The sequence below is a fragment of the Pyxicephalus adspersus genome, chromosome 3, assembly GCF_032062135.1.
Source record: "Pyxicephalus adspersus chromosome 3, UCB_Pads_2.0, whole genome shotgun sequence".
Classification (NCBI taxonomy): Eukaryota; Metazoa; Chordata; class Amphibia; order Anura; family Pyxicephalidae; genus Pyxicephalus; species Pyxicephalus adspersus.
The window spans coordinates 149,937,812-149,950,136 of NC_092860.1; the positions used below are offsets into that span (position 1 = coordinate 149,937,812).

Sequence of the window (12,325 nt, forward strand, 5' to 3'; positions counted from 1 at the left end):
AACAAGGTACTCTAGTGTATAATTAATAATACCAACAAATATGAAAAAACTCACACTCTGCTATGAATGTATCCAGGTCATAGGTCCTACAAGTCAGGCAACAGCCAAACCAAAAACAGGAAGGTTCAAATGCAGTAATCACATTACGGAAAGGAGGATTTGTCAGAAATACAACTGCATATATCCTTCAAAGGCCAAATAATAAATGAACACAAATAATGTATATCCTCTGCCACATAATCTAAATCATTTCAATGTGCTGCATTTAGATTTTTCATTTCAGCCTTGATAATTCAGGGGGTTTTAGTCAAGGTACATATATATGTTTCAATAAAGTATAGTAGGGATAATAACACATATTTATAATGTATTCTTTAATAGGGAATAAATAATACCTCTGCAGCAAATATTCAAACTCAGACTCATGGCGTTTTTTGCAGTCCCAATCAACTAACATCTGGTCCAGAGCTACAACTATAAACGGGAACAAAAAATACTTCTGCAGCAAATATTCTAGTGGAGTTTTTTGCAGTCCCACCTGATCCTGAGAAACAACAAATCCCTAAGAATGCTAATGCACAAATACCTGGTTGTTCTACAGGTCTACAATTTAAAAAAAAAAAAAAATTCATGAAAAACAGTGTAACGCTTTTGGAACAGAAATCTAGACATCAGTGTAACGCCCAGGTGGTAAACATAAAAGGGTTGCCCTTTTATGTAAAGTGAAAATTCTGAAATTAGGTATGCTTTAAGTATACCGCCAAAATCTACCAAATTTTATAACTTTTATACAAACTCTTTAATATCAGCATTTGTAAATCAAGTCACCAAGGAAGTAAGAGCTATGGATGTAAAGGCGTCATAAAAGAGCACTTCAATCATTACAAGAAAACATAACATATATGTGCCATATATAAATATGTGCTATAGAATTTTAAAAAATAGGGAGTGGTATAAGGAAATTTCATATGAAATATTTAAAAATTTTACCAGTGAATATAATACATTGATCTTAAGGACATATTAGAAAGGAATAATAATTCAGGACACTTATCAATTCTTTCTGGGGCCACAACCAAAATTGGCAACATTCTATGCGCTCTGTAAGATACATGGATAAAGGACGACTTATAGGCCCTGATCTATTAAAGTTCTCCAAGGCTGGAGAGAATACACTTTCATCAGTGAAGCTGGGTGATCCAGAAAACCTGGAATGGATTTCCTAAAAGTCATTAGCTATTTCTTAGCAAATGTACTGGTGAAAGTGTATTCTCTCCAGCCTTGGAGAACTTTAATAAATCAGGTCCCTGGAATAGGTAATCTGAATAGCAACGCAAGTAAGCTAGTTGTCTTTTTTATGCAGCTGCATATGCATAGTTTACCTTCATATTTAAAAGATACCCCTGAACTATTAAAACAAGTTCAAAATCTTACAATTCCACCAGCTGCAATCTTAGTGACTTCCCTCTTTCACGGTCACATGACAGACCCTCTGTTTCCATCCTAATTGGAACGTGACGTGGTAGATGTCAATGGGCGGGTCAATGGCAGTATACTTAAAGGCGGTGAGTTCAGTTGGGGGTATCCTCATGGAGGGATGGTTATATCTGATCTTACCCTGCATCATTGATGATCTTGGTTCTGCAGAACAACCAGACATTTGTTCTTAGGGATTTGTTGTAACTCTGGATCAGGTGTTAGTTGATTGGGACTGCAAAAAACGGCCTATGGTTGAATATTTGTTGCATAGGTATTATCTGTTCCCTATTTTAGAATACATTATAAATATGTGTTATTATCCCTACTACGCTTTCTTGAAACATATACATATATATATGTGTGTGTGTGTGTACATATATAGTTAAATTTAGTAGACCCTCTGTTAAATTATTGAGGCTGAAATAAAAACTCTCAATGAAGCACATTGAAATGGTTTAGATTGTGAGACAGAGGATTTACATTTGATCTAGATTTGATGTTAATGAATGATGAAATGGGTATAAGTAAAACAACATATTTTATTGGTGTCAATTAACTAGTTTGGCCTATGACAAACCCTCTTCTTTATGATGTGATTACCGTGTTTGAACTTTCCTGATTTCGTTGCTTGACCTAAAGGATTTATGACCTGGATACATTCGCAGCAGAGTGTGAGTTTTTTATATTGTTGGTATTATTGAATATATACTAGAGTGCCTTGTTTATATGCATTGTCATTTATATATGTATCAATGTTGTTGCTTGCAGTATTTTTTTCCAACAATCCTAAAGAAGCAGACTTGATCTACAAACGTGTTGAAAGTTAGCTTTACATTTGAAAAAAAAAAGCATTGAGAACCTAAGTAACTGTATGTGATGTAGGTATTCTACCTATAGTTATTGTCATGCTAGATAGTGCTTTGGAATGCTGGAATGATTATATTGCTGTATTGAATATATCATATGCTTTGCAACAAGCGAAAACAAAAAACGTTTTAATGAATCACACTAACCTAGAATTTCCCCCACCATATTTCAGTAAGCGTCATATTTACTTCTTAATAAACAGACCCCACAGAGTATGTTCTGGTCTGCTATCTTTTAGTATGTATGAACTGTATATACTTATTAATATAGAATTACATATTTTTATGTATCTTTGTAAAAATTAATAATATTTCACAATATTTATTTCAAATATTTATTTCACAGACTGCAATCTGCTATAAACATTATTTCACTGCTTTATTAAAATTATTACAATTAAAATGTACCTGACCTCAAGAAGTGAAGATCTGCTATTTTATAGGGGAAAAAAATTGTATTTTTGCCCAACTTTTTACTTTTTTTGTCCTTAATTTTTGAATTAAAAAAAATACATCATGCAGCAATGTGCTTCCTGGTATATTACTATAAGGAACTTGCCTGTCCTGCGACCCTGCAGCGTCCCTGGGGATCCCAGCCGCAGAGGGAGACGCCGTGTCTCTCTCTGCTGGCGGAGGGATCCGTCCTGGCCAAACTACTGTTCGGCCAGGCGGCATCCCTTGCATCTCCATGGACGTGATTACAGAAAGTCCTGTTCTCAGCACTCCTTTGGATGTGCAAAGTAGTGCATGTCCCAGGGATGCTGTGGGAAGAGGTGCGCGCGCTACCACGTATGCCTCTTGTACCCCCCGATGGGCGTGGCACTCGGCTGCCTTGCCACGGGGCGGGAAATAGTACGAATTCAGTTTGGATTCAGTTACCCTCTAATCAAATGGCGCCAGGTGGCACGAAGTCATTGGTCACTCTGGCCATTTCAGGAGAACCTGTCCTGACCACCATTGCCCGCTATAAGCCTCTGTGAGTACAGTGTGCTTGGGTGCGTCCCACCGTGTTGGTTTATGTTAATCCTGTTTGTCATTTCCATAGCGACCTGGTATGAAACCTGACTCTTGCCTGAACTCTGCCTACCCTGACCTTGGATTGTTTGTGACCACTCTTGTCTGCTGCCTGCCCTGACCTCGGATTGTTCCTGACCTGCCTTTGCCTTACCCTCCTGTACTAAGCTTATCAGACTTTAACCTTGTCTTGTTTTATGACAATAAGAAAACTTGATAAAAGGATATTTGGAGTTGGCTGTGGTTTGTGTGCCCAGGCGCATTACAGTTACAAGGATTCATTCCTCTTCTTACATCCTCATTACTGTTTATCTGCAGTGTGAGATTTAAAGCACCACTGCATCGGACTGCTGTAGTCAGATTAAATACGGCTCAGACATGAAAAAGAAAATCCCTCCCACTACCAAAATGTCCCCTCTATAGAGACTCAGTGAAGAGCAAGGTGTAGTAAGCCAATAAACTTGGCAATTTCAACTACCAGTAGACCACAGGCAATACTGGTGATTAGTCATTCACCCTTGGGCTGGGTCTACACGGACATTTCTAAAAACGCATGTAATCGTTGCTACTACGTTTATATGTGTTTTTATGCACTTTTATTAGGGTTTTTAAGCTTGCCATTAAAATGCTGGAAAACGTCTATGCCACGTATTTCAGTGTTTTCCCGCGTTTTTAGGAGGTTTACGTTTCAAGCGCCTATAAGCGTGGGAAAACACCGCAAAAAATAGGAAAACATATAGATCTACTAGATTGTAAGCTCTTCGGGGCAGGGTCCTCTCCTCCTGTATCACTGTCTGTATTAGTCTGTCATTTGCAATACCTATTTAATGTACAGCGCTGCGTAATATGTTGGCGCTATATAAATCCTGTTTATTAATAATGATAATAATAATAATACCACTCATAAAAGTGCCCCAAGGCAATGTCCTGGTGTAGATTAGCCCTTTGGAATGCATAGGAATGTCAAACATGGGCTTTTAAAGCCTCAGGTTAAACACTGCGGAAAACGTCTGTATAGACTAAGCCTTACTTGTATTGTCACTCTGTTGCATATTTTTATGGTGAAGACTGCGAGCAGCTGTGCTGTCATACTTTGTGCAGTCATAGTTAGAATGCCGGCCCAGAACAATACATGATTGAGACTGTGGCTGATAGACACTGGAGGTGATCAGTAGCATTGTGGTACAAGTTGCTGAGATTTGGGAAGTGCTGTGCATTTCTTGGATAAACTCATTTCCACTTCTTGTCCAGAGATAGAGAAAATCTGAACTTTGAAATGTAGCACTGAAACAGTTCACAGACCTGGCAAAGATTCTAAACCTTTTCAACGTTATACAAAAATAGAAAAAAAAGTTATAATAGTCAAAACATAGCAGCTCCATCAGAAAAGAATGGAACACAAATGTTGTATTTTATATCAATATATTAGCTGGAAGCCTAAAGCTCAACATTTTTATTCTTGCAGTACTTTCCAACAAGAGTTCGCTTCCAAGATCCATTAGGGGAAGAAGTCTATTTTAATGATAAAGGAGAAATGGCTACTTTTTACAACATACATAGTTATGCAGTTGTAGCTAATAACAAATTTCGAATTAGGCCTTTTGCAGTTTTCAATGCATCATCGAAAGAGCAAGAGGCACTTGTAATCAATCAACATGTGTTCTATTGGAAACATGGTGAGGTAAGTCTGATGCAAAGTTAAATGAAATATGTTACATTAAAGAGGAAGGCTATATAGAAATACTTTTCAAGTGAACAGGGCTATTATTAGCAGAATTGTTTCACTATTATTATTTTTTTTTTTGTAATGCATTAAGTATTGCCATTAAGGATGGGGTTCTGGCTTGCCACTACTATGGATTTGTGGAAAACCCCAGGGTTTGCAAATCGCAAAAGTTTAGGTGAAAACTTTGCAGGTTCCTAATAAAATACTAAAGAAATCACAAAGCAGTGAATAGCCTTTGCCTCTGGTCAGCTGATTCAAAAGAATGTGGAGGAATGGATACCCAAACACCTAACTTTAAAGGGAGGGATTACAGCAGTCATATTGTTAATGTGTGCAAGAGTTAAATCAGCAAACAACTAAAAATATATTTTAAAAAGCAGTATTCACCAAGTAAAAACTGAAAAGATCTATTTTACTGTTCTAGATTCCTGTATCTCGATGTTCTGAAGAATGCCCCAGTGGTTATATAAGAACAATGGCAAAAGGAAATCATCGATGCTGCTTTAATTGCCTTAAATGTTCAGATGGAGAGATATCTAATGAAACAGGTGACTATACTATGAAAATACCACTTTAATCATATGCTTTTCATAACTAAATATTTATTGCCAATCAATAAGAGCAGTAAGTGGCCAATGATCTTTTTTGTTCCACTAAATTCCAGTCTTAAGCACTCAAAGTCTTTTGCACAATATTGTTTGGGGCCTCTTTTAAGTAAAACTGAGCCAACCCATGTTCCAAACTGTCACGAACTTCAAGGGAATTGTTTTCATAATATTTTCTAATACTCCTCCCTCAAAACCAGACATGGGCATTCCCTTACAGATAGTTAGCCATGATGTTTAGAAGGCTGTAGTCACCCCTACTCAGCTTGGTGTTGCTGATGAATCTGTGTTGAATTGCTAAGACAAAAAGAGCTGATGATAAGTCGGAATGCAGTAGAGAAAGTATGCCCTTTAAAGGGGAAGGATGTCCTGAGATGGCTGCACAATGTTTGTTCCTAATAGTTCAGTTTTGCCTTCAATTTAGAAGTCTTGCAAATTTCTCAAAATTTGTTGCATTAGCAAATGTCTAAAAGTGTGCCCATCTAGTGGTCTTTTGCCAGTTTGAAATCAACAATGCACTTGTCACTGCGAAAACAAAGCTAGCACACAACCTGCCCTATTTGCTAATGTAAACTCCAAATCTTTCCCCTCTGCCTGTCACTGTGGCCCTTCATTCTCCTCCCAATGCTCAGCATGATCCTAAGAACATCCACTGGACTGGTGATAGCATTTGCCGATTCCTAGCTTCATACCTAACAATTCTTCCTGTGGAATCTCTTTCTGCTCTTCCTTTTTGCTTTTCATCATCTCCATATTGGGCCACCTCTCTCTATCGCCTAATGCAGTGGACACTCCTCCTGAACCTCCCACTCACAATAACACCTGCATAGTTGTGAGGCAAAAGATTAACGTCTTCCTCCTTGTTTTCCTGGTTGACAAATTTTGTTGTCACCTTCGAAACTTGACAGACATCCCTTGGAAGCCCTGGATCACTGCCATAAATTAATGAAACCCAAGCTTCTTATGTTTGCACTTTGCAGAAAACCAGAAAACCACTTGCGTATACAGGTGGTCAGCATATGTAATGTTAAATTCCAGCGGGTAGGCAGTTCTCAAATTATTTTGTTGATTGAGAGATCAATCTATCTCTGCAAAGCCATGGTTAAGACTACATTTAAGCCATGGTAGGACTTCAAATGTGTTTTCATCACCAAATTCGACATATGCGCCATTGCCCGTGCATATTTAAGCCGCATTGAGGAATAGAACAGCTTTGTCTGTTGGTGTCAGTAAGCAGCAGCATTCTTGCGAAGAGGAATAGAAATCAGGAAACAAGCAAACCCTGGAGCCTAACTACCTAACTTTCCCAGTGATAACAAATCCTACATAGCGGACATGTCAATGCCACACAAGACATTCACCCCGTGACCCATTAGGGACATGTATTGCCTCTGCTCCAGGTATCTGCCTTTTCATGGATCTGGTTACATACTGAGATTTTCAGGGAAGTGGGAACATTATGGGTAATGTGTTTGCAGAATACTGAGATGACTTGGTTTAAAAAGTAAAAGTGGCTTAGTATCTTTCAATGAGGCTGAGCACACTTCATGGGTATAGTGTGATTCTTTGTCTCTCTGTGCAATTGTGGCTAAAATTGATAGCCGTCCCGTGGTTGGTTAATGTAGAGAAAGACAAGAAGAAGACAGGGTTTTATAATATAGTACATTCATAGTAAAAGGTTAGTATTGCCATATATAAAGTGGTACTTAACAGTGTATTAAAATATGTTCTTATTCAACATTAAACCAAACATATTAAATACATTACATACAAGATAATAATAGGTAAAAAGAAATATCATTACTACAGACTTCATTGGTTCTTTAAAGGAGCTGGCGTCAAACAACTTGTAAGTGTATGATTGGGACTTTACTACCAGTAGCTTGGCCAGAAGAGTATTCAGTTGGTATGCCATGGGATGGCTGCGGGGTACTTTTGTTTTCTGGCCAAGTACTGTGCAATGGAGGACTGATCACTAAAAGATGAAGATGCTAAAGGTGATAGAGGAGGAGAAGAAGGAGAAGAAGGAAGAGTACATATCATGAAAACAGATGATGGCCTTTCTTGTACATGTGTAGCACACAATCCAGTTCTGATGATGATGGATCCCAATGCCCAACAGCATCAGCAACAGAAGGAGCAGCAGTATCACCAAGGTTAGGCTATTTTTTAGTTTTGTGTAGTGGATAAAGAATGAGACAGGTGAGGTAGGATTTGGTGGACATAGTGTTTCTCTCAGATCAATGAAAAGTGATTTTTTTATATGTTGGATAAGTGTATATGTTCAATACTGGTCTGGTCACCCACAGCTTACACTGTGTTTAAATATGTTGCACACAGCAGCTGCATTATCAGGACCATACAGGAAAACCCAATTAACTGAGGTCCCACAACTTGAAGCTCTCAGGGTTGTGCCAGAGTCTGAGGCATCTGTTGCTTCAAAGCAGAGATAACTGCAAATATTATAAGAACCAAAGGCTTGCAAAAATGTATTTGTTTTCAGTGATTGTTGCCATTTAGTACCTGTCTCCTTACCACTGCCCTTGTCATCACTTTCATTGGCTTCCCATGTCTTGTCCAGAACACTATCATAATCTATTTCGGGCTTTGATATGCTGAACATTTGCCACCAAGTATTGTCTGGCTTTACCACCATTATCATCACCACTACCACCACTGTCAGCACTACCACTGCAAAAAAATGCAAAAGTACACGTACTCTTTGGTAATGTATTACATTCATTACATTAATCTCCCTATTATTATTTTCCGGTGTGTGACTGCAAATAATTTGATTTATCTTGGTAAAAATTCAAATTTTCAAAGCAACTAACAAATTTTATTAGCATAAATGGGAAACATTTTCTTGTGTGTAACTGGAAATAATTATTTGTTGAGCTTTTAAAAAATTATTTTAGCTTAATATACTCCAGGTGCATTTTAATAAAAACTTAATCAAACTCATAGATTTCCATTGTTGAAACTCCTAACAAAAATAAATAACAGATGTATTGTAAAACTATTTTTTTTCTCCAGACAAAGGATCATGCATTAAGTGCCCAGAGGACCAGTGGCCAAACGATAAGAACCAGTGTGTTCCAAAACCAACTGATTTTCTTTCCTATAACAATGATCCAATGTCAATTGTTGCCTTAATCATTTCCCTGATACATTTTGTTAAAACATTGATTATCTTTGTTATCTTCATTGTATATCGAGACACTCCGGTCATCAAAGCTAATAATCACAGCCTGAGTTTCCTTATTCTGGTTTCCATCATGCTGAATTTCCTTGGCGTACTTTTGTTCATAGATCGTCCAGTACAAGTCACCTGCTTGCTTCGTCACACCTCATATGGCATCATCTCCTCAGTGACTTTGTCCTGTATTTTAGTCAAAACTACCAAAGTATATCTGGCCTTCAAAGCCACCAAACCCGGAAGCTGCTGGAGCAAAATTTTTAAAATAAAGAATACTCACTATGTTGTCTTTATTTTTTCATTTACTCAGGTTTTAATTTGCTTGATTTGGTTATCCATTTCCCCTCCTTTCCCAGAAATGAATACCCACTCATATTTAGACAAAATAATCATTCAGTGTAATGAAGGGTCAGTGGTGGCATTTTCCATCCTCCTGGGTTACATGGGGCTTCTAGCAGCTGTAAATTTTATTGTGGCTTTCCTGGCCAGAAACTTACCAGATAGTTTCAATGAAGCCAAATACATCACTTTCAGCATGTTGGTGTTCTGCAGTGTCTGGATCACTTTTATCCCAGCTTATATGAGTGTTCAAGGGAAAAACATTGTACTTGTAGAGATATTTGCAATAATTTCCTCAAATGTAGGAATCCTTGCTTGTATATTTTTTCCCAAATGCTATATTGTTCTGGTAAGACCAGATTTAAATACAAAAAAGTTTATTAAGAATTACAAAGTCTTACAGTGAGTGTTTTGTACTACTAATCTCAACTGATCCTTTTCATAATATTATGCCACCAAGTTTAAGCCAATTGTACACAGAATTTAGATATTGATAGACTTAAAATATGTTCCTGGAATTTTGCCATCAAGATATTTGCAATTCAGTTTTAGGCCCACTTAAGATGTTGCAGTTGTAGGAGGTAAAGGAATCCAGAGTGATTCTTCTTATATTTAAAAAAAAATAGGTTAGCATGACCTTAGTTTTAGGTTGACTGCCAAGCAGCCCACACAGGCTAATTTTGTATTTTACTAATTCTTTGCGTTGCAATCTGGGGATAATTGGGATTCTGAAATGCCTTTCACTGTGGAAATACATATTACCAAGCAATCAGAGTTTAGTTACATTAGTTAGATCATATAATAAATGCTAGTTGATTTCTCCAGATTCGGTGAGCCTGAAAATATAATATTTAAAGCAGAACTCCAGCCTTGCCTAAGCAAGCTATTTAGCTTATAATTAATCCAATTTCCCTGTACACCGTGACTGCCACATATCAAGCATTAGATGCTGTAGCAGGTATCTCAATTCCTGGCTAATGGTATACAAAGATCATTTATTCCACTCCTCCCTATCTGCATCATAATTCCCCTGCCCTTTTAGTTTTTGCTTTTTGTCCTGACAGTGCTTTAGCTTCAGTTTCATGTACTAATGTTTCTTATACCGTCTGCATAACAAATGTAGACTGACCAGGAGTACCACCTTTCTTTTTTTAATTCTTTCAATGGCCCAAATTCATCAATAAAATCTGCGCTCGCTGGTCGCGCGTACTTTCGCAGTCCGGTTTTCCGCAGTCCGGAGTTGAGTGCGCTCGTACACTCGCCTCCTCACTGCCAGCTGGATTCCTGCCTTGAGCAATAGGGGTCGCGAATCTGCCAATTAAGGCGATTAGATCCTTTTCATAATATTATGCCACCAAGTTTAAGCCAATTGTACACAGAATTTAGATATTGATAGACTTAAAATATGTTCCTGGAATTTTGCCACCAAGATCTTTGCAATTCAGCTTTAGGCCCACTTAAGATGTTGCAGTTGTAGGAGGTAAAGGAATCGAGAGTGATTCTTCGTATATTAAAAAAAAAATAGGTTAGCATGACCTTAGTTTTAGGTTGACTGCCAAGCAGCCCACACAGGCTAATTTTGTATTTTACTATTTCTTTGGGTTGCAATCCAGGGATAATTGGGATTCTGAAATGCCTTTCACTGTGGAAATACATATTACCAAGCAATCAGAGATTAGTTACATTAGTTAGATCATATAATAAATGCTAGTTGATTTCTCCAGATATTCGGTGAACCTGAAAATCCAATATTTAAAGCAGATCTCCAGCCATGCCTAAGCAAGCTAATTAGCTTATAATTAATCCAATTTCCCTGTACACCGTGACTGCCACATATCAAGCATTAGATGCTGTAGCAGGTATCCCATTTCCTGGCTAATGGTATACAAGGATCATTTATTCCACTCCTCCCTATCTGCATCATAATTCACCTCCCCTTTCAGTTTTTGCTTTTTGTCCTGACAGTGCTTTAGCTTCAGTTTTATGTACTAATGTTTCTTGGGCCGTCCGCATAACAAATGTAGACTGACCAGGAGTACCACCTTTCTTTTTTTCATTCTTTCAATGTGTCATGTAACAAGAGGATGTGAGGATCTTGACACCTGTAAAACCAATGATTCCAAAGTAAAAGGTCAGGTGAATTAAAAAAAGGCCCAGGTGACACTACAAAGAGAAATTAGAGAACATTTAGGTTCAGCTATATTTGAATACTATTGTACAAACACTAATTTGAGAGGAGGTGAATTTTATTATTTTTATAGAATATATTATAGAAATAAGTGCTGCCTATAAAAGTATTAAGTAGTAGGTGAACAATAGATAACATTGCCTCAACAATGGCATGAAAAATTTTTGGTTTGATTAGGATGAACTTTACACTTGATATCTAAATAAGTAAATACTTTAATAAATATCCTTATAATTATCATATTTAATGATATTAAATCATTTTTTTCCTTGAATTCAGAAAATGTAATACAATGTTAAGCATTCACAAGTTATGTTTAAAAAACCCAATAGAATGTGTATTATAATCACAAAATGTAAAAACCTAATGTGTACATTGAGAACAAATTTTCCTTTTAAAATTAAAAAAAAATCATTGGATTGAAAAAAATGAAAAAAGGTTAAGAATTGTATATTGAATTATAGAAGCATATTTTTAGACAAATCAAATCATGTTTTGGATAGAATAGTGAGGAAATAAACTATGTGTGTTATTTGCTGTCTGAGTTCTGTTTGGGTAGATTCTCCTTTTCTTTTTTTTAATTTTGGGAATTGCCACCAGTAGATGAACTAATAGCAAATCCAAACATTTTGGATGCCACCTGAACAGGAGAGAAATCTTCCATTGTATTTCCCTCACAGGACTGTAGGAATTTCCCTTTTTTTTTTTTAAATTCTGCCTGTAAAACCCTGTCTATCCCTCCACTTGATCACAAGGAGTTCACTGATGTGGAGTTGTGGTAGGGGAAGAAACTGTTTTTCTCCAGGTGATCTTCTCATTTCTTGGCTGTGTTTACAACAAATATCACAGATTGATAAGGCTACCCATTTTGTATTTTGTGTCAAGCACATAGAGACAGGACCACTAGGG

At 37.1% G+C, this 12,325-nt stretch overlaps 1 protein-coding gene across 1 annotated transcript; it reads left to right on the forward strand.

Annotated features, from left to right (window-relative positions):
* Positions 1–4,893: 4,893 nt before the first annotated feature.
* Positions 4,894–9,634, forward strand: LOC140327518 (vomeronasal type-2 receptor 26-like). The gene is made up of 3 exons (XM_072406908.1): positions 4,894–5,040; positions 5,510–5,633; positions 8,727–9,634. The coding sequence occupies exons 1-3, from the start codon at positions 4,894–4,896 to the stop codon at positions 9,632–9,634; spliced, it is 1,179 nt and encodes a 392-aa protein (XP_072263009.1).
* The last annotated feature ends 2,691 nt before the right edge of the window (positions 9,635–12,325 follow it).